General features: G+C 54.7%; 1 protein-coding gene and 1 long non-coding RNA gene across 4 annotated transcripts; one reads left to right on the forward strand and one right to left on the reverse strand.

Moving 5' to 3' along the window:
- Positions 1–2,515: 2,515 nt before the first annotated feature.
- LOC101840643 (cytochrome P450 26B1) lies at positions 2,516–20,171 on the forward strand. Of its 3 annotated transcripts, none has more exons than XM_013114111.3 (6): positions 2,516–3,779; positions 7,069–7,293; positions 14,485–14,760; positions 14,944–15,099; positions 16,378–16,662; positions 16,944–20,171. In XM_013114111.3, the coding sequence occupies exons 1-6, from the start codon at positions 3,576–3,578 to the stop codon at positions 17,334–17,336; spliced, it is 1,539 nt and encodes a 512-aa protein (XP_012969565.1). In that variant the 5' UTR covers positions 2,516–3,575; the 3' UTR covers positions 17,337–20,171. The 3 variants fall into 3 exon arrangements, with proteins under 3 accessions (XP_012969565.1, XP_040594139.1, XP_040594140.1); XM_040738205.1 differs by lacking the exon at positions 2,516–3,779 and adding an exon at positions 3,925–4,212; XM_040738206.1 differs by lacking the exon at positions 2,516–3,779 and adding an exon at positions 3,925–4,178.
- LOC121136824 lies at positions 5,606–11,933 on the reverse strand. Its single transcript, XR_005873977.1, has 3 exons — positions 11,622–11,933; positions 10,994–11,332; positions 5,606–7,182 (listed from the first exon to the last, which is right to left on the reverse strand). It is a non-coding gene; the product is annotated as an uncharacterized LOC121136824 (long non-coding RNA).
- Positions 20,172–27,215: the final 7,044 nt, after the last annotated feature.

Raw genomic sequence — 27,215 nt, forward strand, 5'->3', positions numbered from 1 at the left:
GTTTTAGGGCAGGGTTGCATGCACTTCAGCAGCCCACTGAGGGCACACTTCTGTGGCCAGAAAAGGTGCCTCGTGGCCTCCCTCTGTACAGCTAGCCTCTTTGCAAGCTCTCAGACACAGCAAGCTGATCGGCCTGCAGCACCTCCAAGAAGCCTTGTACGTTACTGCTTGCATTTCTGCCTCTCTGCTCCTCAGTGCTCACTGGGACTTGAAGAGAGACACTTCCCATTAGGAGATACTGCAGCTGTTGCTGTGGGGCTATGTGTCCCTGTGGACACTCTCCAGGACCTCACTTGGCAGCTCAGCAATAAGGAGTTAGAATTCCCTCCATGTTCCCTCCCTACTTCACACTTGAGGAAAGAAAGGCCCGGCAGAGAGGAGCAGAAAAGTCTCCAAAACCAAAGAGTGGGCGGACATGCTGGGAAGGACGGACTTTTGACCCCAGAGTGGGAAGGTCCTATAGTTTTGGTTTGGTGGCTTAAAAAGACCGTGGACAGGGTCTCATGTGTGTGTCTTTGTACAGGTTCAGTACCTGCTTTCATGCAGCCTCACTGTGTACCTGTATCTGCTGTGCTTGTGTCCCTCCGCCCACGGGTTGATGGCCCTGTGGTGGGTTTACCCTAAAGTCACTTTGCCTGTTTCATCAGGAAAAACAGAAGGTGGTACTTCTGGGAACCTGGCCATATTCTTAGGGTACCTCAAGACAGAAGGCCCCAAACACTATTTCCCCAACCAACTTGGCCAAGCAGTCCTATAAAGTGAAATGTCCCCTAGGTGGACACTCCCCAGCTCTTTATTTCTGGAGCCATAGTGGTTCTGACAGAACTAACCTAGTGTCCAAGTTCCAACTGTTCTGTGGGGATGGGCAGCCCAAGGGTTCTTAAACTGAAACCCTAGGAATGCCTTCAAATTGGCTGTTTAGAGCTGGTGTTCACTGGAAAAGACAATTAGGGAAGGGAAGCTGAGATAGTGTCCCCTGCGGATGTAGTACTAGAACTGTCCACCAGGTGGGGTTCCAGGGCAGAGAGTGAGCCTGAGCTGACCTTGTGCTTGCCGTCTGAGCCGGGCTGGAAGAGCTCTGCACAGTCTGTGACTGTGTCAGTCGGCAGCGCTCTCCAAGCAGCACACAGGCACGCATCATAGACACTCTCGCGCCTTTTCTGCGAGCGAACTCTAAAACAGATCCAGCACTGTTGATGCAGGGCACGATTAACAGGGTAGGGTGGGTTAATTTCCTTTACAAGCTCAGCACCCTAAACTACAGTTGGGGTGTCTAGAATGATTTATTATTATTATTTGCTCCGGGGGTGTGGGAGTGGAACAAGGGGACAAGAGAACTGGGGGAAAACCGGAAGCACCGGACAGGGAGAGCCAGGCACTGCTCAGGCGGATGTCGGGGCTGGTGTGCACAGCTCGGTCCCAGGCTCTGAGGAGAGGCCATGGGACAGGCAGATCCATGGATGCCCAGACACATGCAGCTATGGAGAGACTCCTAAAGCCATTTCTCTCCACCAAGGTCGGGTCGATGCCAGGCGGGAGCACACGCAGGTGCGGCCTGGAGTCACAATCACACCTCACACAGGCACACAGTCTGGGTTCTGAGAAGGTGGCCGCTCTCACAGACATGTTTATGTATTCAAACGTGCAGGCCTCCTAGTTGCAGGGGCCACGGCATTTGTCTCGGGCGCTGGACATTTTCCGGGACCAGTATTGCAGTTAGTTAGGACAATGCAGGCTGCCGACTTGTATCTACTGTGTGTGTGTGTGTGTGTGTGTGTGTGTGTGTGTGTGTGTGTGTCCTCGGAGGCGTTGGAGAGGAGTTCAGCGTCAGCAGCCCGGGACAAACACAGCCGACTGATGACCCTCCAGGCCTTGTAGGGTAAGAAACAAGTGGACCTTGACAACTGAGGTTTGGAGACACGGAGATTAAGAATGAGGACCCTGCTAGAGGCAATAGGAAGGGAATGAGGCACATGTGGTACTTGCTGTCTGCATCTGCGGGGGTCCCGCTGAATCCGCGGGATGGGGTACCAGTAGAGACTTCTGGAAACCCCCAGCCAAGGAGGCAGTCGGACAAGGACCTTTCTCAAGGGGACTGCTGAAAACTGGAGGACGGGTTCGAGAACCTAGGAGGGAGAAAAAGCGGGAGCGAAATAGTTTAGTAGCCAAATGGGCACCAAGACAGTGCGCACTGCGCGCTCGCTCGTGTGTGTGTGTGTGTGTGTGTGTGTGTGTGTGTGATGTGGTGTGTATGTGTGTGTGTGTGTGTTCGCGCGAGCGCGAATGTGTGTGCACGCGCGCTGGGGCGTGTGTCTCATCTCATCTGTCTGTAGGTGCTGGACTCGGCGAGACGCGGGCGAGAAGGAAAAGAAGGCGCGAGGTGAACTGAGTTTGATCCTGAGGCGCCTACAAGTGGGTCCCCGGCGGGCGGCGGGCGGGGCAGCTGGGCGGGAGGCCGGCGGGAGCTCACACGCTCGGCAGCCGGCCGGCCTCTCACCACGCCTCCCGCTTTGTGAGCGCGCCCAGGGGGGGGGTGCTGGCTGTGTGCCCACGGCGCGCCTCCCGCCTCTATATAAACACACGCATCGCCTTGCCTTGGATCAAATCAGATTGAGAGACGCTTTTCAAACCACCAGCCCTGAAGTCCTGCCTTCTGCTTTCCCCCTCTTTCATCCCCTTTTGCCGTTCTTTCTTTCTTTTTTTCCCCCTCCTCTCTTTTCTTTTCCCCAACAGCAACTCCAGAGCCGAGAGACTGCGTCCCGGGACAGACTGCCTTTTCTTAATTGATAGATAGCCGGGCTCGGGTTTTCCACCTCCTCCCCCCAACCCCACCCCGCCTCACCCCTCCCTCCCGCTGCCGCCGCCCCAGCGCCCGCCCGGGGCTCTGTCGCCGGCTGCGTCCCTTCCCGGCTGCGGCCCCGCCGACTCCGCACTCGCGCTCAGACCAACGCGCCCGCCTCGCCCGCCTCTGGGTGCCGTGGCCGCTCCAGCCTCCGCACTCGCCTCATCTGGGGAGTCTTTTCCCAAGCCCCCAAAGTTTCTGGGTTCGTTGGAATTTGGGGTTCCGATTTTTTCCTTTTTATGCACCTAGGAATTTTGGAGGAATACTTTTGATAAATTGATCGCAATTTCCGCTAGCTCTCGGTTCCCCTTATTTTTTTCCCACCTCGCTTTGAGCAGGGAAGGGGGTTCCGAGAGGCTCCTGGTGGATAAAGTTTTCCAACGTTTTTCTAGTGTGATGGTTGAGGGGGAGAGCAAGCTCACCAGCTTGACTGAGCTCCATCTCACCTTCCCAGAACAGCCCTAAGCCCGCATAAAGGGACAAACAAACAAACAAACAAACAAAGTTACACCTAGAGTCGCCTCGTGTCTTCTCTCTTCTTCCAGGAAATCTTTTTCCTCCCTCTCTTCGACCACCTCGCAGCCTCCAGACCCCTTCTCTCGGCCCCATCTCCTGGGTTTCGCCGAGGGGTGCCAGGACCCCAGGCTTCAGCCTCCCCTCCCTCGTCACTCTGGTCCGGCCCTCCCCTCCCCCTTCGCGGTTCTCGCAGCCAATCCCCCGAGCGGCCGCCAACATGCTTTTTGAGGGCTTGGAGCTGGTGTCGGCGCTGGCCACCCTCGCCGCGTGCCTGGTGTCCGTGACGCTGCTGTTGGCGGTGTCGCAGCAGCTGTGGCAGCTACGATGGGCTGCTACCCGAGACAAGAGCTGCAAGCTGCCCATCCCCAAGGGCTCCATGGGATTCCCGCTCATCGGAGAGACCGGCCACTGGTTGCTACAGGTAAGCGCACTCTCGCCCAGCTGCTCCTAGAGTCCGCTAGCCGCGGGTGCCCGGCCAGGGGGCGCCGGTAGCTCGGACACTCGGACGCGCCGGTTCCCGCCCCGCCCCTTCTCTGCCTCAATCGGCGCCGCCTGGGTTTCCCCAGCTCGCCTGCAGCTCGGCTCGGAGTCCTCAGGCTCCCGGTGAGCTAGTTCAGAGGGCTGATGACGGTGTGGGGTGGGTGAGCAGAGAGGGCTCCCAAATATGAAGCGCCTGGATTTCGGGCTCCCAAGCAGGGGTGCAGCTAGGTCTGCAGAGCAAGTCTGGAGGGGCGTCTTTTTGCCTCTGTCTGTGTTAGCGTCCTGGGTATCTGCCTAGACGCTGAGAGGTAAAGGAGAGGGCCGGTGGCAGCTTGGAATGGTAAGACCAGGATCCTGCAATGTATCCTGCTCAGGTACAACTGGACTGATACAAGGTGCTACTCACAACTCGTGTGTATGTGTGTGTGTGTGTGTGTACACGCGCGCACGCGCAAGTGTGTGTCTGTATGATGTGGTGAGAGAGGAAAAAAGGTAACCTAAGGAAAATTCGAGGCAAGAGAGCCTAGAGCTCTCAGCTTTCGGGGAAAAGGGTCTGTTTGCTTATTGGGTGGGGACAGTTTAGCAGAGGGAAACTGGGAGAGGTATGTAAGAAATCCAGATTGTGCCTATGCAACTGGACGCCTCATAACTCCACTCTGACGACAATTGGGGCCAGGCCCGTTGAGGACCAGACCCAGGTAAGTAGCAGGCAGATTAACCTGGAGTTAACCTCGTCCAGTGCTAGACAATCGCTTTTGCAATTTGATACACCCCAGGTTTTTTTTGGAGGGGGTGTACCTCTGGGGTGACAGCGGGAGGTGAGTTTGTCAGGCGGGTGATCACAGACATTAGAAGCAGCCGGAATATCCCTAAACAGACAACCCCAACTCCTCAAAAAGAGAAATGAAAGATGAGCGCACGCGCGCCGACCTATGGGTTTAGACGTGCGAAAGCTTGGCTTGAAATTAATAGACGCGTGCAGTCAGTGCGAGTGAGCGCGCGCGCGCGCGCACACACACACACACACACACACACACACAAAAACACACACACACAAAACCACCGCACCCAGTAGTTGGGGACCAAGTGACAGGAGAGGGGCCAGTATGGAGGGGCTTGAGATATTCCCCAGGATTCTCCATGACTCATAGTGGGACCATTTCTTTGGGGGTGGGGTGCTTGTCCAATCGGTGGGATTCACTTCAACAAATCGGACGATCCTTAGAGACAAAATCTCTTTTGCCTGTTGTCTCCACATTTAAAGGGTTAACTGTGGCGGTGGTCCCGGCTTTAGCCGGGAATTTAGAAAACAAAATAACTCAAGTGGGCAACGGTTCCCGCCTGTTTAAGGCAAAGCCTCAGAATCATCGTCCCCATCCTGTTTCCTGATTGCCCCTCCCCCATGTCCCTTGTCCTTTTTCTCAATCTCACCAGGGCCCTTGCGGGTGTGGTGCAGCCAGCCCAGAAGTTAGAGAGGTACCGTTCGGCCGAGCATCCGCGCCCCTGGGGGTCAGATCCCCGGAGAGGAGGGACCCAGGTTGCTTAAGGGGTTAAAGTGAACCCTCCGAATCCGGTGTTTTTTTCTGAGTAATTTATCAGATTTTACGGGGGACCTCCAAGGGCTCTCGGTTTCCACTAAGCACCATCTAAACAGAGCCCAGGGCTAAAAATACATTTTTGTATAAATTGGACTCGCGGCCCGAACGGCCGCCCCTATGAAAGTCCTCTTTGTGAAGGCCGTGGAAACGGCGGACAAATAACTCTTTATTAAAGCCACAAAAAACGCACTTTAATTATAGTTAGGCAGATCAGAGGCGGGGGCGAGGGGCGAGGCGGCGGCGACCTCGGAAAATTCACAACCCAACTTTTGTGTCGAAAGAAAAGAAAAACAGAGGCAAAGACGGGAGAGGAGAGACGGAGTGAGACCGACCGAGGGAGACTGCGCGGCAGACGAGGACGGGATCCCCGCTCTGAGCCCCCCTCTGCCGCACCCCACCTCCGCCCGACTTCTCTTAAAGGAGCCGGCGCCGTCTAAAACGGCGTCTGGATGGGGGCGTCCCCGACTCGGCTCCTCCAGGTGGCGCGGGGGATCCCGCCTCGCTCCCTGTCGCGCGCCGGGCCCAGAAGCATGTGGAAAAGCCATTAAGAATCTGGGTTCTGTAGTCACTTTTCGCATCTGGGGCGTGTTCACTTCTAACTGGAGTATAGTTTCCCTGGGAGAAAGGAAAGTAAAGGGGGTGGTGTCAACCTAGGAAAGGGGAGCTTTCTATCTCTCGGTGGAGGGAGCAGACGTGTCCTTGGGAGACCACGACGCGAAGGCGGGAGCCCGGCCACAGTTCTGCAGTCCGGAGGGGCGGACAGGTGGCTCTCCGCCACTTTGCACTCGGTGCACCCTGGCGGGAGAAGGGTTAAGGCAGACTGGGTGGCGAATGCGATGAAGGTTTCCGGCACCACAGGCCGCTAACTGTGGAGCACAGGGCTCGCCCAGGGGCCCCCGAGATCCGGTTACCTGCGCGGGTCACCGCGCCCCATCCCACCGCCGTTCATAAGCACCTTCCTGGTGCTCCAGTTCCGAATTTCAGGGCGGTGACGAAAGTTCGTCCCAGTTATTCCCTGGACAAATGTTTCAGGAGAGTCGTGGCTCTGGGCCCAAGACTCCACCCTGCGGAGCCCACGGAGGGCCACACCGGAGCAGAGAGGAAACTCCAACCCCCATCTCTGGGGACAGCCTCCGGGCACGCACAACTCGCCGCTATAAATAATCTTTGGCCTGCGGCCACCCCGCGGGGTCTCGCCAGCCCGTGGCCTGGAGCCTGGAAATATTTATTCCGAGAGGCTCCGCCGCGCAGGGGTAGGGGATCAGGCTCCAACTTCAGGTCCAGCCGTCGGGGATAGCCCCCCCCCCCGCGCTGCCGCAAAGCCATTACTAAAAGCAGCCTTCCGTGGGTGCCCCTGCATCTTCGTGCTCCCACATTATTTATTATCCTCCAGGCCCCACTTCCCAGTCCTAATGCACGCCGTGAAAAATAAAACCCGAGAGAGAGAGAGAGAGAGAGAGAGAGAGAGAGAGAGAGAGAGAGAGAGAGAGAGAGAGAGAGAGAGAGAGAGAGAGAGAGAGAGAGAGAGAGAGAGAGAGAGAGAATGACAGGAACCCAAGGAAGGGTGCCTAGGGTGGGGCTGGATGCAAGGTCCTCTGTGAGCCCTGAGAGGCTTCTGGTGTATTCCTGCAGGGTTCTGGCTTCCAGTCGTCGCGCCGGGAGAAGTACGGCAATGTTTTCAAGACACACTTGCTGGGGCGGCCGCTAATCCGCGTGACCGGTGCGGAGAACGTGCGCAAGATCCTCCTGGGAGAACACCAGCTAGTGAGCACTGAATGGCCGCGGAGCGCACGCGTGCTGCTGGGCCCCAACACGGTGGCCAATTCCATTGGCGACATCCACCGCAACAAGCGCAAGGTAAGAGCTCAGACCTTGCATTAGGACTACCTTCCAAGGGCAAGGCGCACAGAAATCTGAGCTCCTCTGCATAGACGTTTCCAGCTCGAATCCGGGCTAGAATCGGGCCCCCTTTGCTGGCCCACTGCGCGGTGGGCATCACTAGGGTCAATGGGGCCTGTCTGGATATGGTCTGGACAAAGCTTGAACGTGTGGGGTCTGCGGTGACAGATGCGGTTGCTCAGTGCACCACTCTACTGGAAAAGGAAGGGGGCGGGCCGGGCGGTTCCACCCCCCCCACACACACACACTCCCCAACCCCCATTTCTCAAAGTTTCCTCCAGGAAAGCCCCAAAGACAGATCGTGCTAAAACCAAACCTGGCCTAGCAGCCACAGGTTGCCTGGAAGGCGTCTCTGTCGTGTGTGTTGTGGGCAGCGGTGTCCTGGTCTAGCCAGGGGAATCGGTTGGGTGGGCTTGGAACCCCTGCCCTGGCAGGCACGCGGACCAGTGGTGGTGAGGACAAGGGGTGGAAGCGCAGGCTAGGTGCGCTAAGTTTCAAAGCGCACCCAGCTTCCAGAAAGAGGAAGAGAAAGTGGGTGTTTATCCGGTGGATTTCCCGAGCTAGAGCAGAGACGCGCAGCAGGCGAGCCAGCGCGCAAGCTGCACGCCTCCCCGCCCCCTCCAGCTGCGCCGCCGCCACCGCTGGGCTGGGAGCGCGGGCGGCACGTGCTGTTTGAACTGCAGTAACCCGAAGGCTGAGCCTGCCGGCGGGCGGGCAGGCGGGCGGGGCGCCGGCCTTGGGCTGGAAGCCGCCAGAAGGAAGGCTGCAAGGCTCCTTCACTGTTTTTTCCATTGGGTCAGAGGATTCGCTCAGGTTTGGAACCTTAAAAGAAGAAAAGGGGCCTCTTGCCTCGGGGAGGAGCTGTGGAACAAGGGATGGGGAAGAGAGGGGACCATGGGGACCATGCCTCTTGCCAGCAACCCTACTGTTAGGTGGTCTGAGGAGTAGTGGGGGTAATCATTGATACAGCTTCTGGGTTTTAATGTTCTCTGAACCGTCCTGTAAGGGTCGTTCTCCTTGGCAGGCACAAGAGAAAAAAAATCAAAGGAAGACGTGCAGGTTTTTCAAGAATTCCAAGGAAGGGCTTCTGAAGGCCTGAATGGATGCTGGAAGCGGTTAACACAGTTTGCTGGCAAATGGGGGAGGGGCTGGGGCAGCGATACCCCCCTTTAGACTCCATCACAGCTTCTTTGCTTGTTTCTTTGTTAAAGAGCTAAGAGACAGAGAGCTGAGACCTTCGGGAACCCAGCTCCAAGCTACTGTTTCCTCACTTCCTTCAGAGGCTCAATGCAGAGGGATCTCAGATTTAGACTGAGATTTGAACCCCCAAGGTCATGGACTCAGCCTGCTGGGGCAGCAGGAAGCTGGGGTAGGGGCACGGTGCTGAGAAGAAAGAAGAAGGTTTGACCAGGACCAGGGTGTCAGGCCCAGGGTAGCACACTGGCCTCCGAGCTTGGCGAGTGCCTGGGAAGCTCACATTCTCCACCTGCCTCCCCCTGGGTTGCCCTCTGACTTCCAGGAGCCAAGTGGGAAAGGCCAAGGTTTGAGTCCACATTGTCTACCAGCGGGCAAGGGGACAGGACAGATGAACAGTGCCAGGGGAGGCATGGGACAGGAAGAGAGCATTCTGATGAGGTGGGAAACAGGACATGCGCTGGGACTCTGCAGTCCCTCTCTCCTGAGTTCCAGGCTTCCTTGCTCTTGGGGATAGAGAAGGTCAGAGGCCTGAACATATTGACCCAGGCTCCAGAGACAAAACCCAGAAGGGATATCTGCTAATGTGTGCATGGTTTGTAGTGGTTGCATGGGTAGGATTCCTCTCTAGTCACGCTAAAGCGTGATCCATCCGTGGTGCTGTTTGCGGAGTTCATAGGTACTAAGTAGGAGGGAGCTTGGTCCTTGACCCCAGGAAGTAGAACTTGATAGGAAGGACAAGACTTGAATACTCAGGGGCCATGTTCCTGAATGTCCAAGTTGCCCTGAAGAGATAGGTCAGTTTTGAGGATGCAAAAGCCTGGAGGGCACCTCATGGCCAGGACGAGGCCAGTGCGGCTCCGGCCTGGTTGGGATGACGGTGCGGGAAGTGGGGCCCAGGTGTGCTGGGGCATGGCTGGCTGAGAACTAGAAAAGTCACTGTTTCCATTAAGGTGGGTGACTACTGCTTCTCTGGGAGGTCTAACCAGATGTGTGGGGAAAGGGCTCCTCACAGGGATTGCAGCATGCACTCCACATGTTGGCCCCCGCTGCCCTGGTGGTCTAGGACTAGCAGGGGTGGGGTTGCCTGGAGGAGTCCAGAGTATCCCCTAGTTTGATTTCATCACCTGTGGAAGCCAGGCCTCACATTCCCTCCCTGTCTCTTCCTTTGGAACCCCTCCCAAGCTGGGGCGGAGGGTCCTATCTGACAGATTGTACAGAGTGGCTGGCTTACTGCCCAGGAAGGATGGGTGGAGTCTGGTTGAAGAGGTAAGGACAAGAAGTTGTAAGAGACAAAAAGAAGGCAGCACATCTGGAAACCTCAGCTCTGCAGCCCCATTTTCTCTGTGCGTTTGTAGATGGAGCTGGGTCTCAGCACTGAGAGACTTCGGTGTGCCAAACAGGGATCCCAAGACCCCCTACAGTCAGAAAGATGCAAGAGTAGGTTTCCTGCCCAGTAGGTGAGCAGAGCCCAGAGTGGTCCTTGGTAGTAGAATCATGGGGGAGGCCAGCTGCACCCCACTAGGCTCTGGATGCCTCTGTCTCCTTACACAGGGAGCCACAGACATGCCCAATGGACCCAGGCGTGGCTCAGGGCAGAAGCTCCAAGCTAATTCGATGTCCATGGGTAGGTAGGGAGCATAGCCAGACAGCCCAGCCCTAGGGGAACAAAGCCTTTGTCCTGCCAGATGAAGTCCTTCATCCAGAAATTAAGGTAGCTGTAGCAAGTAGGCTCAGGGGAGGAGGCAGTGGCAGGAGTGGATCTCTTTGAAGGTCAGCGGGGGAGGAAGCCCAGGCTAGCTGCCAGAGTGTCTGGGTGCCCATTCCTCCCTCTGCTTGCCCTTGCTACAAGGAAGCAGGCAGGGTGAGTGTGGGGGCCTCTGCTTCCTGTATCCCTTCCTTTCTGTGGCCTTCTCCTGATGTCTCCTTGCGGTCCCACTGATGACCCCTCACCCTGCTAGCTTTGGAAAGCAAATGTGGCCTTGGTGGGCGAGGGGAGGCTCAGCTGGAGTCTTTTCTGGCCCTGAGCCCTGATGCCAATCATTGTAGTCATCCTGGGCTCCCCTGGCCCAAAAGATTGATGGGGGGAGGGGGATGGAGGATCCTACCACAGGGTATAGACAGTTACTCTGCTCTATGACCTTGAGAAGTCCTTCTCCTATGGCTCTCAGATTTCCAAGGGGGTTTTCGGGGCTGGAAGATGGTAAGCAACTGGGCAGCCAGTTGACCCCTACTCTTCCAATACTTTGGTTGGGAGTCTGTGGAAGAGTTTAGGTAGGAGGGGTACACACATGGGGAGGGGGACGTGTGCAGATAGGGAAGGGGGACGCTTGGCCAACCCTGTATGACCAGAAGGGATGAGTGAGGCCAGCCCTAGGTGAAGGGGAAGCCAGGTGGCATTGCAGGCAGCTAGAGAATGACACCCTCTTTGGTCCCCCTCCTCACTGGAGTATAAAGTACACACCTTGGCGTCGCCCCTATGCAGACCGCTGCCCGCCTTCTGCTATTCTTTCCACTGGACAGGCTGAGGCTCCGGTGGCTTGGCTGGGTGGCCTGCCTGGCCCCCACCCCTCCTGGGCAGCCGCTTCCATTCCTCCTCAGCTGAGTCACTGGCTGGGCAGTGGGCTCCCTCTAAGGCCCTGCCCACCGCTGTGGCTGCCCACCGACTTGTACATCCACCCTCAACTGCTCACTGACCAGGCGGGTACTGCTCCTGTGAGGCTGTGGGATTTTACAAAGTGCCCGCTCATCCCAGGGACACCAGATTAGAGGCAAGAGGAAGTCTGGCTGAGAGAGAAGGTATCTGTAAAGACAATTAGAGGGGATTTAGACTTTGACAAGCTCAGATGAACATTCTAGGCCTCATACAACCAGGTTCTATCCACAGGGAGATAGGCAGACACGGAAGGTAAATATGTTATTGAGGAGACAGAAAGGGCCAGGGAATATTCTCCAAGGACATTTAGAATATAGCAACCATCCTCCCTCCGGGCCTTCTTGTGATTCTATAGGTACCCTGAGGTGGGTGCCTGGGGTGTCCTAGGACCCTCTGTCCTTGCCCTCCCAGCAGCCATCCCTTGTAAAATCCATACCTGCTGCTTGATCGGCAGAGCTCTGTTGGGGCCTGGCTGATTCCCATGGATCTTTGTGTGGCATTCTTGGCTTCATTCTGGGAATTCCCAGGGAAGACCCCATGAAAGACAAAACAACCTGGCCACTGTGTTGCCTGTGGTCAGGGCCAGTGCTCCTGGGCCAGAACTGTCTTCTTAGGGAGCTGCTCCCAGGCACCGCCCCCTGTGCCCCAGGCCTGACCCCAGTGGCCAGCAGCCTCAGATCCAACAAACTGATGGGGCCCAGGCCTCTCCCTGCCCTGGCAGGCACCTCTGCCTGTCCTCCGTGGTGGCTGGTGGTTTCTGGGCTGCCTGGCTTTGGGAAGTGCCTGCCTTGTTAGCCCTGGGCACAGACCCAGAGATGTGAACTTGGCATCCTCCCAGAGTCTGCCTGGGAGGCCCCTGTGTCTCTAGAGCAGCTGAACCAGAGACAGGGCCATGAAATGCCTGCTACCAGCCTTTGCTTGGTTCCCGTGCCTGTGCTTTCTCCACCTTTCGTAAGGGAGCAGGAGGAGAGCCTCCAAGGAGAAACGGGGAATATCTGGGTGGGAATGGACTTTGAGACAGCTAAGTGGACTCTTCATAAAACCGATGGGGGAACCAGACCCAGAGGAGCAGCAAGCCAAGAGACAGGGTCTGGTCTTTCACTACTCTCCTCACAGCTCCAGGGGGAGAGTGGCCATGGTTCTTGACCTTTCTCAGGACCCCTTCTCCTCTTGAGGGCAAGTTTGGACCCCCTGCCATGGAGTTCCTTACTTAACTCCAGACCCTCCATGTCTTTCTGGGCTGTCCCTGCCCTCCTGGGCCCCTCAGGCCAGAGAAGTGATTCAGTTAGCTGTCGCTAGATGGCGCAGGGAATGTAACCTAAGGGGCACAAGGGGCTTGTTCATGATCCCAGTGGGCCCTCTCAGGAAGCTTCTCTATCAGCCACTGGGGTAGCCTGTGTAGGCTTCCTAGGGCCTTGGGTGGTGTGAGTATGGGGTGCCAGGCTGTCTCCACAGGGCTGGGGTGTCATGGAGCTGTGCTGCTGGGAAGGGCTTCTTCTTGGGAACGCAGAAATAGGTGCTAAGATGCTGTGTGTCTTGAAAATATCCCAGAGGTCTCTTGGATAGGTCTCACCATCTTATGGATGAGAAACCAAAGCCTTGGAGTAAGCATCATGACCACAGGCACACACTGAGATGGGGGACAAATCCCTCATTGTAAGTTAGGCCTCTGGACATCCAGTTGGACCTTCCTGGCCATTTTTTGCTGTAGTATCCCGATGGCTTGCTTGGCCTTGTCTGGTTCTGGTGATAGTGGCCTCCACGCTGTCCCTGCAGCACATGCCACCTTTGGGCACTGGGTCATTTCCTACTCTCTCCCTTTTCCAGTTTACTGGTTTTCAGCCAGTGTGGCCTCGTTATCCCCTCTCCCCCCATAGCCAGCTTCTTCAGTGTGCTCTCACAGTAAGGTATCCCCCGGCCTCCACACGGTTTCCTGGCGAACCCCTAGAGCTCTGTTCCCTGTAGAGCCCTCTGGTGATCGGTAGTCACTGATTGGACTCCTGAGGGTGAGTGCGCACTTTTCCACTCCCCTTTAAGACACCTTGGCTAAAGGCTGGACCTGCTTCTAAGAACACCAGGACAAGGGCACAGACACCCAATACACTCTTCCTCTACAACCCTCTGACCAGAAGTAGCGGCTGAGGGCCCCTGCTAGGAAATCCCCCAGAACCCCCCCAAACTGGGCAAGGTGTGAGTGACCTGGAAGACCTCCCGCCACCCTTGTTCCTCTAGGCTGTCCCTTGGCAGTGGATCTGGCCTGGGCAGTGCAGTCCTCTGCCCCTCACTGGCCTCCCTCCCCTCCCTCTGCCCACTGGGAATTGGGGAATGAAAGTGCTATTGTGCGAAGTGGCTGGGCCACTGAAGGGCCAGCACTGTTATTTCTGCAAACCAGCCCTCCCATTAGCCATGCAGGGCGCACGCCAGGAAAATGTTACCTTTTCCTCCATGAGCTGACTGCAGGGGAAATTCTCACATTTACAGTTTGTGCGGTGGTTGTGTTTGGGGGGCAGACGGGAGGGCAGTGTGCTTGTGTGGTTTCGCACACACGGGCGGGTGGGTTTCCTCCCCTTCACTCTCCCTCTTTTCTAAGCTCTAGGGGTACCTCCTACTCTGGACTTGTACTAGGGATATAAGTAGACCCACAGGCTGTGTGTAAATAAACAGACACCCTCCCTCTCTTGGTCAGAGGGTAGCTGTGTGAAAACATGCTCATGTTGGGGTGGAGGCAGACCACTTCCCAGCCAATCATGAGGATGGGTGCAAGGCCAGGAAATGGGAACCTTGATGGTCCTAGAAGATGCTAGAATTAAAGGTTCTTGTGCCTTTGCAACCTCCTGGGATAGAATGCTATTGCCTCTAGGCCTGGGCACACAGTAGATGTTTGGATGATACAGCTTCTGGCAATTTGGGTCCCCAGAAAGTCCTGCTTTCTGTCTAGCTATAGGTTCTCGATCCTGCCTGCCAGTGGAGCAGAGGGAGCCGTATACTTATTTCCCATGTGTTCTGTGACCAGACACCTGCGTCCCTCCTCTCCTGACGCTTCTACCCAAGGTCCAGGGACTCGGACAGTCCCTGGACAGGAGTGCAGAGTCCTTTGTGTGGCCCCACCCTAGCCCCTGTGGTGCCCCAAGGCTTAGAGAGCCTCCCACTCTCTCACAGACACAGGCGGACAGTGAAGGCTCAGTACAGGGGACTGCACAAGGGAGCTGGGTTAGAGCCACCCCAGGGAGCTTAGTGGGAGGGGTGTGGACAGCATTTCGCCTGGCTGCAGGTTCCTTACCACCTGACTCCCACTTCAGGTCTTCTCCAAGATCTTCAGTCATGAGGCACTAGAGAGCTACCTGCCCAAGATTCAGTTGGTAATCCAGGACACACTCCGGGCCTGGAGCAGCCAGCCTGAGGCCATCAATGTGTATCAGGAGGCCCAGCGACTTACCTTCCGGATGGCCGTGCGTGTACTGCTGGGTTTCAGCATCCCCGAGGAGGACCTGGGCCACCTCTTTGAGGTGTACCAGCAGTTTGTGGAGAATGTCTTCTCTCTTCCTGTGGACCTTCCCTTCAGTGGCTACCGAAGGGTGAGTACCCGCTGTCTGGGAAGATAGGGAAATGCACCGCCGGACAGGTGCTGGGGCGGGGGGCAGGGAGCACAGGGCTTGGGAACAGACAGATGAGATCAGGGATGGCAACAGGATGGGCCTGGAGCCTTTCCTATATTCCAGAGGCTTAGAAAGAGGAGCTGATGGTCCATTCTCCCCTAGGGCATCCAAGCTCGGCAGATCCTTCAGAAGGGCCTCGAAAAGGCTATCCGTGAGAAGCTGCAGTGTACCCAGGGCAAGGACTACTCAGACGCCCTGGACATTCTCATTGAGAGCAGCAAGGAGCATGGCAAGGAGATGACCATGCAGGAGCTGAAGGTAGGTGTGCATTCCACGCCCACCATGAACTCTTTACTCACTTCCCTCTCCAGAGCAAGAGTCGGCCTGGCTGCCTTCACTGCAGTCAGCTCCCTGAGCAGTAGTGGCAGTAACTGCCCCTGGCCCCGCGGTGCTGAGGCAAAAGCAGAGTGGCATCTGTGCCCTTGCTCTGAAGGACACCTGGGACTCTTCCGGGCTTGGGGTTGTGTGTACCATGTCCTGGAGTGACCAGGCCCCATAAGTTCTATCCCTACTCATATCCATCTCTGTTGTTCTTAAGAGGGTTTTGAGCAATGACCCTTAGATCTACAAACCAGCTCTCAGAGGCCTGTTGATGCCTCCCATTGAGCCTATCCCTGGGTTATTCTCTCAGTTCATTGCATGATCCCGAGAAGACGCATGCCCAGAGCCATGCACTGGAGGCCAGCTCCAGACTCCAGAGAGCTTTGATTGTATATGGACTCCTTCCTCTTACAGCTTCTCCAGTCCTGCACTGTCCCACCACCTGAACATGGCTGGGCCTCAGTCCCTTGGCTCTGCAGGAGTTCCTGTCTGGTGGTGGGGGCGTCTCTTCCATTTGAGAGGACTTGTTCACCACCCCACCTGCACCCCCATTCTGCACCCCATTACCTGATATCTACAGACTTCCCTAAGAAACTGGGGAGAAGCTGCTGTAACCTCATTACCCAGTACCCAAGCATTGGGATGAGGGGACCTCTGGGTTTCACTGCAGTCCCCTCTTAGGTCCTCCTGGATGTTGCATTATGCTGCTTCTATTATGTGTGCCTGCCCATCTGACCACCTTTAAGGCATCCCTCTTCTGGGGATGGAGGAAGAAGCTGGGGGCATGGATACCTAGTTACCTCTCTCTCTCTCTCTCTCTCTCTCTCTCTCTCACACACACACACACACACACACACACACACACACACACACACACGCACGCACGCACACGCTGCATGTCATTTCTCTTCTATGAGCTTATTGCTTTGAGCAGGTTCACTCAGTGCTTGGCCAGCACCAAGCAAGAAGCGACCTTAAGCTCTGGAGCCCGCAGGCCTGTGCTTCTGCCGAGTCACAGCAGTGCGTTTCCACTAGGCTGGAGGTCAGGCTGTGACCTCCACGAGCCTTTTAAGAACGAAACTCAGAGCAGAAGTACTGGTGGTTGCCAGGAGGCAGGTCCCAGGGCAGATGGGCTCTGGGGAAAGCTAGCTTTGTAGGTCCACCCTATGCGGCTGCTGCAAATAACCCAAAACGCCCGTCTCCCTACTGCTGTAGGATGGTACCCTGGAGCTGATCTTCGCAGCCTATGCCACCACAGCCAGTGCCAGTACATCCTTGATTATGCAGCTGCTGAAACACCCTGCTGTGCTGGAGAAGCTGAGGGAGGAACTTCGATCCCAGGGCCTGCTGCATGGTGGTGGCTGTCCCTGTGAGGGCACCTTGCGCCTGGACACACTTAGCGGCCTGCGCTACCTGGACTGCATTATCAAGGAAGTCATGAGGCTCTTCACGCCCATCTCCGGTGGCTACCGTACCGTGCTGCAGACCTTCGAACTGGATGTGAGGCTGGGCTCCAGTGCTGGTTGGTGGTAGTGGGTGACTGAGGCTTTGGCTAAACGCCAGGAAAAGACAGCTGTCTTGGGGTCTTGGGGAGGCGGGAGGCAGAAAGCAGTGCCTGATTCTAGTAGCTTTCGGTCTTGTGGGGGAGACTTACTCCAAATGTCGAACTCAATGAAGCCAACCTGTGTGACCCATATGGAGACTTGAACTAGTGTGCTGGGGGAGTGTCTTTGGTGGGACAGTCCTTGAACATCTCTACCCCCTGCTCCATCTCCCTCCAGGGTTTCCAGATCCCTAAAGGCTGGAGTGTCATGTATAGCATCCGAGACACCCACGACACAGCACCTGTGTTCAAGGATGTGAACGTGTTTGACCCTGACCGCTTCAGCCAGGCACGCAGTGAGGACAAGGATGGCCGCTTCCATTACCTCCCATTTGGTGGTGGCGTGCGGACCTGCCTGGGCAAGCACCTGGCCAAGCTGTTCCTGAAGGTGCTGGCGGTGGAGCTGGCCAGCTCCAGTCGCTTCGAGCTGGCCACCCGGACCTTCCCTCGCATCACTCTAGTCCCCGTCTTGCACCCTGTGGATGGCCTCAGTGTCAAGTTCTTCGGTCTGGACTCCAATCAGAATGAGATTCTGCCTGAGACAGAGGCCATGCTGAGTGCTACAGTGTAGCCTCACTCTGGTCTCAGCCCAGCCCAGCCGAGGGGTGGGGGACGGAGACAGAAACCTGTGGGGTGGGGAGGGGCTGGGTGGGAGGCCAGCAGCCCGCCTGTGTTGTCCTCTGGCCTCTTTTCCAGCAACCCCTCCCCCAATACAAAAGGGCCCCGCCCCCCTCCTGACTCCCGTTCTCTTGGATCTCCACTGCCCCCTAGCTTCGCCAGGGCCAGGGCCAGGGCCGGGCTCTGTGTGCCCATGACAGTGTTAGCGCCAGTTGGCTGAGCTGCAGAATGTGCTTATTACCTTCTGAACCCTCCCTCCCCTTACCCCCTTGTGTTTTCGTTCGTGGTCTGATGGTGGTGAAGGCAGGAGGGAAGAAAAGAGGGGGGAGCATGCTTTGGCACCCTGTACTTCGCGCCCCCACCTCCTGTCACTGCTCAGTTGGTGTCCAGAACAGCCAGCGTCCTGGGGATCCTCACCTAAGCCAGCCTGGGCAGGGCAGGAACTGCTGCCACCCTTGAGGGTGCCCTGTACCAGCCTAACCAGTTTGGACATTGGAAATTACCTATTGCTGCTATTTGTTCTGCCTCCTGACCTTGGGGTACAGGAGCCTTTAGGCTTACTCCCCAGCATCTTCCTTGGTGGCGGCCCTGGGCAGGCACACTGGCACTCCTCCCCGGTGGGACCCGCTGAGCCAGGTGGTTTTTGGCTATAGCTGGACGCCCAGCTGCCCGCCCCTGCCCCCTAGCCCATATTTATTCACCGACCTTGGCTACACTGAGGTCTGGAGCACAAGCCCCCACACACCTGCCAGCCTCTGTCCTAGCTATCCTTTCCAGGGCTTGTATGAGGCAAGAAGACTTGTGTCTGGCTTAACCCAGCTCCCTGGGGAGGGTTAGCAGCCCTCCTCAGCTCCAGGCAAAGGTTCAGTTTCACCTCAGAGTCAGACACCCAGCGTCGCGGCCAGGTGTTTTTGTCACCTCCCCCCCATCTGTCAAAGTCCTGGGCTTGAGCATCTGGGGTCCACCACTTCCTGTTCCCTCACTGACTGCCCCAGCGCCAGTCACTCCCCTAGTGAGGATGTGTTAGGATACGGGTTCTTCTGAAGGAACTTCTTTCTTCCCTTCCTTAACCCCCACTCTCCGCCCCCTTGCTCTTGGGAGAGTCCCCCACCCTGCCCCCATCCTGCACCCACCCCACCCCCACCCCACCCCCAGCCACTGTCTGCTAAGCCCAGCTCAGGGTGTGGGGCGGAGATGAAAGCCGAGAGACTAGACGGAGAGAGCCCTCCCCCTGAGGTGCCTCAGGCCCTGTGGGGTCGGGAGCCACTGCGGGGGAGGGGGGAGGCTGCCGCTGGAAAGCTGTGGAGAAGGAGAGGGGGAAGGAGAAAGGACAGATATAAGTGAGATTTGTCAGAGTTGTTCAGGTGCAGAAGGGCCAAGGGGCAGGCTGGGCAGAACGGGAGGGGCTCCTGTCCCTGGCATTTTGAGGGCTGGCCACTGGGGACCCCTCCTGGGAAGAGTGTAAGGCTCTGGAGAGTCTGTAGGCAGTTTTGTCTGTTTCAGATTCCGGTTTGCTTTTGTTTTCCATCCATTTGCTTTTTCATGTTAGGGAGGCATTGGATTCTCTTCACAAAAACACAGAATGACAGCCCACATCCACCTGACCCTCAGTGGTCACTGTCACGGAAGTTCAGCCACATCTCACTAGCCACACAGGAGAATGTCCTATGTCAGCTTCCCAAACTTCTCACTGGTCTCCTGCATTTTCCTGACAGAACCAAGTCAAGCAAGAGCATTGGAAGAGGGGTTAGCAGCAAAATTAATGTGAAATTAAAAATAAGTGTATTCCTGGATTTTCCTTCCCAGTTCTGAAACAGACCAAGATGTGCAAAGACTCTTCAAGGCTTATGGAATAGGTGCATGCAGCCCCACAACCCTCGGTGTCTGGAAGGTTCATTTCCTGCACGCTAACCCTCCTTGCCTGCAGCCATCTGTTTGAGACTGCAGATGTGGCAGGTAGTAACTCTGGCCTTGGTGAGGGGCAGGGGCACTGGAGGGCCCAACAGGATCCAGGGGCCCTCCCTGGGGAGGGGCCAGTGCAGGGGCTGTGGAGAAGGAAAGGCTGAGGGGGATCCCAGTGAGGGTGGGAGGAAGAAAGATGATCTGCCTGGATGGGTCTCAAAGGGAACAGGCAAAAGGGGCCTCGCCCAGGCACCCGTGGGGTGACTCCTTTCTCACCCCTGTAGATGTGTCTGTTCTGTGTTCGTGTGTTTCATTGTGGTAGCATTAATGGGTGATGTATTCTCACATTCCTAACTATTGTAACTTGACATTAAAAAAGTAAACCCCACAAAACTTCCTGCCACAGGCTTGCAGATTGAAGCACTTTCAAAGTTAGGCGCTGGCGTGTGCGTTCTGGGCAACCATTTTGATCCTGCCCAGATTTCTATTATTTTATACACAAAACTTTTTTTTCATAAATGTTATAATTTTGTGTCTGTCTTTATAAACTATTATAAGTACTATTTTGTTATAATTCAAAATAGATATTTGGTATAAAGTTTTTGCTGTTAAATATTTGTTATTTAGTAAAATATGAATTGTTCTTTATTGTAAACATGGTTCAAAATATTAATATGTTTTTATCACAGTTGTTTTTAATATTGAGAAAGCACTTGTGTGTTTCGTTTTGGTATGAGCTGGTGCCGTGTGTGTGTTTTGGCTGTCGTGTGGTTTTGATGTGTATATAATATTCCATGTTGCATATTACAACAATGAATGTCATGCATTTTGTGAAATACTTAATGTGGCTCTTTTATTGGCTTCCATAATAAACTGTGGGGATTCACCCTCGTGTCTGTCTGCTGTCTGGTCTCTTGCCCTTCAGACTTTTTAGAAGGCTCCCAGGGTTATCCATACCTCATCAGCAAACTAACCTGGCAAGAAGTTCTAGAATGTGTTATGGAGTCCTTCCCCACATTCCCACACACAGGAAAGGCTGTGGCAAGGTCCAGGACCTGATGGCCAAACTGGCAGCTGGGAGGCCACACCCTTGCCAAGTGTGACTAAGACCAGGTATGCACTGGAAGCAATGACCCAGGGCTTACCCGTCAGTTTGAGCAAGGATGGCTGAAATCCACAGCCATGGCAGGTACAGGAGTGGGGTCCCTGTTTTGACTTCAGCCTCTTGCCTGGAAAGGTGATTTTCCAAATCTGTTCCATGGCTATCACGGGATCAAGTACACCCCACAATCATATGTGCTTAGAAAATGCACTGAACGAAATTAACTAGGTTCCTATATTGCAAATCCTGAGCCTCAGGATGGTCATAGGGGTCAGTATGCCACGGGACTACAGTGGTCTGCGAGCCACTTTGATAGCCGAAATGTCCATTTTCGAAGCTATTCCACAGCCAGACTGTTCCAGAGGCCTTTGAGGTGGCGGCACTGTGGAAAGGCACAGCCTACCCACAGGGCTGGGACAAGCAGTGTCCACGGGGGTTCTAAGGCCCAGGGATGTGGATGTGGTGAGGGACTCTAGGAGCCAGGAAACTCTATTGGTGTCACACTTGGTCTTCTTCTCATATCCTGGGGTGGCCACTGCCAGTCTGGCCTGACAAAAGTCACTGTGCAGTCGTCTTAGTTCTTTCTAATAGTCTGATGAAGGCTCTGCCTAGGCCCTTATTTGTCTAGATCACAAAGACTGGCTACCTAGGCAACTGATAGCGACACTAAGGCAAGACAGTCACAGGTCCTGGCCACCTGTTCTTCTGCATGTCCCGTGCATTCACACCGCTTCCCACCCCTGGGTTTGCTCGTCTCCAACCTTCCTCCTTCCTCAGTGTGGAAAAGGCAGGGGGACCCCCTTTTCCATAAAAGCGGAGCCTGCAGTGTTGGTGACCCTCCAAAGGCCACAGGGGAATAAAGAGAAGGTGACAGAGGGATGGCTGCCCAGTCTACCTCTGCTTTCAAATGCTGAGATTAAAGATCTTTGTGTCCTACTCACTTTTGTTTTTAGACATTTTATTTTCACTTATGCATGCATGTGTATGTTATACATGTGTGTGCAAGCACCAATGGAGGGCAGAAAAGATCGTCAGACCCCCTGAGTTATGGGCAGTTGTGAACCTCTTAATGTGGGTGCTGGGCACCAAACTTAAGTCCTCTGCAAGAGCAGCAAGCCCTCTTAGAGGCTGAGCCACTTCTCTAGTGGGGCCTTGTGTTTTTGACACACCCCCTCGCTTGCCTGGAACTCCCCAAAACGGCAGGCTGGCTGGCTGGCCATCAAGTATCAGGAATCCTCCCGTCTCTGTCTATCCAGTGCCGGAATTATAAGCCTTTTAAAATTTGGATTCTGAGGATTTAGCTTCAAGTCCTCAGCCTGCTATGGGCATAGCCTCCCTACTCCTTGGGATCGGTTTTTATTCTTCATTTTCCTGTGTTTAATGTCCCCTTTTACAGAGATGATGCTGAGTGCCATGTCACATGTTGGGCACCAAAATGTAAATGGAGTTTTTAATTGGTCTAGATAATAAAAAGCCAGAGTCAGATATAGAGGGAGATGCTGAGAGATCTGAGAGAAGGAGCAAGTCACAGCACACCTTACCTCCTTAGCATCTCAGCAGACAAGAGAACAATTTCCTGTTTCTCCCTGCTTACATCCTGTTTCTACCCAGCTACCTTACTTCCTTTCTGTCTGTACAGACCTCAAAACCTCTATGGTTAGCTAGTGGCAAGCTCCATTCTCTGACCCCCAGAGACAAACTTTAGTTGTATAAGCAAGATATCTTATCTGGAAGATAAGATTTCTTCACTGTAGACTCTCTCAGGGGTATTATCTGGGGTTGGGAAAAATGAGGAGGCCTCTCCTGGCTTGGAGACTATATAGCCTGGCTGTGGAGTGGCTTCAGGTGGACCTGGGGCATTGGCATTATCTTCTGGTTTGGAAGGATCCCATGATCCTCCTAAAGGATGGTCAGCAGGGAAAGGTCTCAGGGACAGGGCTCTGAGAGAGTGGATGGCATCAGGGGTGGGGGTTAACTAGTGTCAGCATTCCCCACTCTGGCTTTTTGGTGACCCCTGGGCTAGGGCTAGAGCCTTAGCATGGTAAGCAAGGAGCCGTGCCTGGGAGGTTGGGAGGGGTGACTTGAGTGCAGAGAAAAGTCAGGGCATGTGTGGGCTGCAACCAAAGGACTAAGCATAAGGTGTGTCCCGAGGGGCCGGCTGGAAGCATGAATATAGGGTGGGGAGGCCTGACTAAAGACCTGGGGGTCAGGGCTGGCTCTGGGCTGGCTTTGAGCAGTGCATAGAAATGATGGCACCAGGGTGTGGGAAGGCTGGGGGGCAGGAAGTGATCTCTATGGCTCTTAATGCCACTCCCATCATTGAGGGCCCCGCCTCTGAGGGACAGGGCGATGCCCACCTTGGAGGTGGAGGTTCAGTACCTGCTTTTCAGTCTTCTGGCCTCACTCTCAGCTCCTAGACTGGCATGTTACTTCTTTAGCCTAAAAGTGTGTGCTGTTTATTAACAGAAAACGTCACCTCAGGACCAGGGGTGGGACTGAGCGGGGTGCTGAGAAAATTCCTCTTTGAAGCGCTACCAGACCAGAGTGCAGCTTTCATCTTCCTAAAGAGTTGGAGAGGCTGGGGTTCTGTACAGGTGGAGGAGAGCCTCGTGTACACCCAGGCAACTTCAAGGGACTGATTCTCTCTATAACTGCACGGGTCTTGAGTTCTCTCTATAACTGCACGGGTCTTGAGTTCTCTCTATAACTGCACGGGTCTTGAGTTCTCTCTATAACTGCACGGGTCTTGTACACACTGGCAACAGGGAGAAGCTTGCTGTGGAATGGGTAGTCATGGTCTAAAGACCAGGTTCAGGGCAAGGAACTGTCCCGAAGGAAGGGGCTCCAGAAGGGGGTGGTTCTGGGAGAGAGGTTCCCCAGCAGGACATGCTTCTAGGAGAGGGGTGCCCCAGGAGGGAGCTCCAGCAGCCCCTTGGCGTGTTGTGACAGGGAGAGGTATAGGCTAGCCAAACCAGTCACCCACGGTGAGTCAGGCTTCTGGCAGACAGCCCCTAGCCCAGGGCGTCTGTGACTCAGCTACTGACTGACAGGCTGTGGACCCACAGTGAAAGTGCTGGGAAAGGGTGGCACTGAGGGTGGCCCGCCCTGGTGCCCCAGGTGTCCAATGCATCTCCTTATTCCTTCCCATCCTCCATCATGCTCCGCTAACCTCTCAATATCCCATGGTGGGGAATCCACCTCCCAACATCCCACTGGCTGGAGATCCATGTCAAGGGTCAAAGATTTCCTGTCACTCAGCTAGACCCAGGCTACAGCTCAGAGGGATCCTAGGAGCTCAAGAGGGTCAGGCCCAGCTCAATACCTTCCTGTCTTCCTCCCCCATTCCAAGTACCAAGTATGGTCCCCTTTCTCTGGACTACAGGGCAGGACATAGTACCCAGTAGCCAATCACAAAGCCTAATCCCTTTCCACAACCTATCAGAATCTTCCTTGGGGTCACTATTGTCAAGGGAGGGAAGACTGGAAGCTGCATGGAAGGGCTGTGGCTTAAAGGGAGTAGGAGACCCTTTGAGAGGGAGATGGTGGTAGAAACGGCGTCTCCATAAGAGAGGATCTGAAACTGGGAGCATGGGGGGCGTGGAGAGAGAGTTAGGAGAAAGAAAAGGGGAGAAGAGGAGTGGGGAGGAAGACATGAGGGACCAGGAACATTGAGTCAGGGGAAGAATAGAGGAGAGCAAGAAAAGAGATACCTTAATAGAAGGAGCTATTATAGGCGTAAAGAGAAATCTGGTACTAGGGAAATGTGCAGAGATCCACAAGGATGATCATAACTAAGAATCTAAGCAATAGTGGAGAGGCTACTTTAAAAGTCCTTCCCCTATAATGAGATTAATGAGTATCTTTTTTCCCCTCAATGTATGTTTTTATTTAAATTAGAAACATGAATGCTTCACATATCAATCCCAGCTCCCTCTCCCACCCCTCCTCCCTTGTCCCTCCACCAGCTCCCCCAGCCCCCCACCCCATCTTAAATGCCATCCTAGAGCCTTCATCCAGCAGCTGATGGAAACAGAAGCAGACTTCCACGGCTAACCACTGAGCTGAACTCCTGGAATTCAGCTGTAGAGAAGGAGGAGGGATGAACAAAGGGGTCAAGACCATGCTGGAGAAGCCCACAGAAACAGCTGGCCTGACCAAGTGGGAGCACACGGACCCCAGTCCTAAAGCTGGGGAACCAGCATGGGACTGAACCAAGCCTCCTGAATGTGGGTGTCAGTTAGGAGGCCTGGGCAGTCTATGGGACCTCTGACAATGGAACCAGTATTAATCCCTAATGCACAAATGGAATTTGGGAGCCCATTCCCCATAGAGGGCTACACTCTCAGCCTAGATACACGGGGGAGGGCCTAGGCCCTGCCTCAAATAATGTGACAGACTTTGATTCCCCATGGAAGGCCTCACCCTTTCTATGGAGCAGAAGAGGGATGGGATGGAGGTTGGTGGGGGGCCTGGGAGGATGGGAGGGAAATGGAACTGGGATTGATACATAAAATAAGATTGTTTCCGATTTAGATAAAAAGGAAAAACTTTACCAAATTATAATTTTAAAAAGAAGGAAAAAAACCAGAGAGGATCCAGAGATGGTGCTGCTGGAATAGCTCGGAAGGACCCAGAAGGGGCAGGGATCAGTGTGGGAGGACGGCCAAGGCTACGGAGAACTGGTGAAAGGTGACTGTCTTTCTCAGCAGACTGCCCTCCTCCGGCCAGGAGCCATTACCCCGGTCTCCTGGGCACTGGACTAGTTTTAGGTGAGCCCTGGAGAAGGAAGCCCAGAAGGGATCCAGTTTTAGAAAAGTCAGTCTTTGGTTCTCGTTCCCTTGTCTTGGTTCAGCCACAGACTGTTCACCTTGCACCAGCAGTCACATAAATATCCCACCCAGGGTGAGATGGAGTCAGGCTGGGACACAGCGGACTGCCTTCCTTATCTGGGAAGACCCGTACATCTTCTGGAGCTAACAGAACTGGTAGTAGGATATTCCCAAACTGTACAGACTGAGTAGTCAGCATCTTGGGAGAGTCCAGTAGTGACTCTAACTCAATTTCAGGGCCTCACTTGGGGAGAGCACAACACTTCCAGAAGGTTCTCCAGGATCCTGCACCCATGGTTCCTTCAGATTCTTTCTTCCCCCTATACTGTTGCTAGCTTCATCTGACTGTGACTTTCCACAGCAGAACAATGAAGTGTCCCCTGTCCTATTACGTTGGCCATGGCTCCCACTGGGCCTCAGCCTGTGGCTAGATTCCACACTGTAAGACCACAGCTCCTGAAGACACACCTGCCCCCACCCCAATTCTCTATCAAGTTAGGTGCAGTCTCTGTAGGTGACCTCCTTCTAAGCCTGGCTCTGGACAGGGTCCTTTGGTTCTTGAGTTGTCCCATTCCAATATATGTCTTCTGCTGTGTGGCCTCCACTGCTGTCAGGGATAGTAATCCTCCTCTGGGATCCTCACACTCTAACTGTAAAGACTAGAGACAGTGGGTGTGAGCTGCATTGGTTCACACTGCCCACTCAACAGATGGGACAACTGAGTCCAGGGGAGGAATGGTGATGCCCGAGGGAGCCAGGTTCCACATGAGTAGGTAAAAGAGTCTGTGAGAGGGTGTGACTACTCAAAAGATGTCAAGCTTTTTCTCTGAGTTTGCCTAACTGTTTAACAGTAGCCCCCAGGACCCGGCACGTCTCTAGTCAGTTCATCGGAGCTGCATGGGTTCAGTGAAAGAGGACTCGGGAGCCTTCAGGCCCCTGGCTGGTTGGTGCAGGTGCCAAGTAGGGACTGAAGTGGCTGAAATGGACCATCAGCAGCAATTGCGGGGAGGACACTGTGGGGATCCCAGGGAGCTCTTGTGCTCTGACAACTCCCACTCCCATGGGAAAGCCCTTCCACACTGTGACAAGGCACCCAGAGCCAGACTTTGTAAGCCATAGGAGCCTTTGCTCACCTGGACACTCATGCCTGTGGGTGGGTGATGGAAGCCATGGCAGCCCCTTCTCTCCCTCCCTCCCCAAGGAATAGGAAATCTGAAGTTTTGCTGTCACTTTCAGAATCTGTGAAATGGTGTGGAAGCAGAGAAAGTAATAATTACTCAAATGGTGGGTTTGCCTGAGAAGATGTCTGTGTTCACTTTGACCCCAGTGCTCGGTGAGCTAAACAACAGCAAACACTGACTTCTGGTAATACAGTGGGTCAAGGATTTGGGGACTACTAGTAGGGTAGCTCTGGCCCGAGAGCCCATTTGGAGCTAAGGTCTTCCAATCGGCTGCCAGGGCTGGCTGTCACCAGAAGGCTGGAGGGACCAGGAGGACCTCCCAGGTGGTCCTGCCACAAGGCTTGATGTTGACAGGAGGGCTTGTTCCTGTCTTCAAGAGGGACCTCCTCCAGGGAGCTGGATTAGCTACAGGGCATCCTGAGAACTCAAAGCTAACTTTCCAAGTGAGAATTTAGGAGGCAGATCCTAGCCTCAGAAGTTGAAGGTCATCACTCTGCATCCAGGGGTGTCATGGGTTCACCAGAGCATGGCCACACAGCAAGGACACCAGAGCGGAGGCCCTAGGGACACACTTCGGAGGATGACCACAACAGAGTGAATATAAGGAATGGAAAAGACCCCTCCCCAGAAGAGAGTCACGAGAGAAGGAAATAAAAGAAAGCGCTATGATTCCTAAATTAGAAAAGTTGTTTTTAATGTGAAAAATCCACTACTAGCAAATTTTAAAAGGCAAGATGTGAACAGCAGGACACCGAATGAGTAGGAAACCGAGTTTTAGGCTTTCCAAGGAAAATGAAAAGAGGGAGAACCTGGGCAGC

This window comes from Mesocricetus auratus, unplaced genomic scaffold (assembly GCF_017639785.1).
Source record: "Mesocricetus auratus isolate SY011 unplaced genomic scaffold, BCM_Maur_2.0 Super-Scaffold_100676, whole genome shotgun sequence".
NCBI classification, from domain to species: Eukaryota; Metazoa; Chordata; class Mammalia; order Rodentia; family Cricetidae; genus Mesocricetus; species Mesocricetus auratus.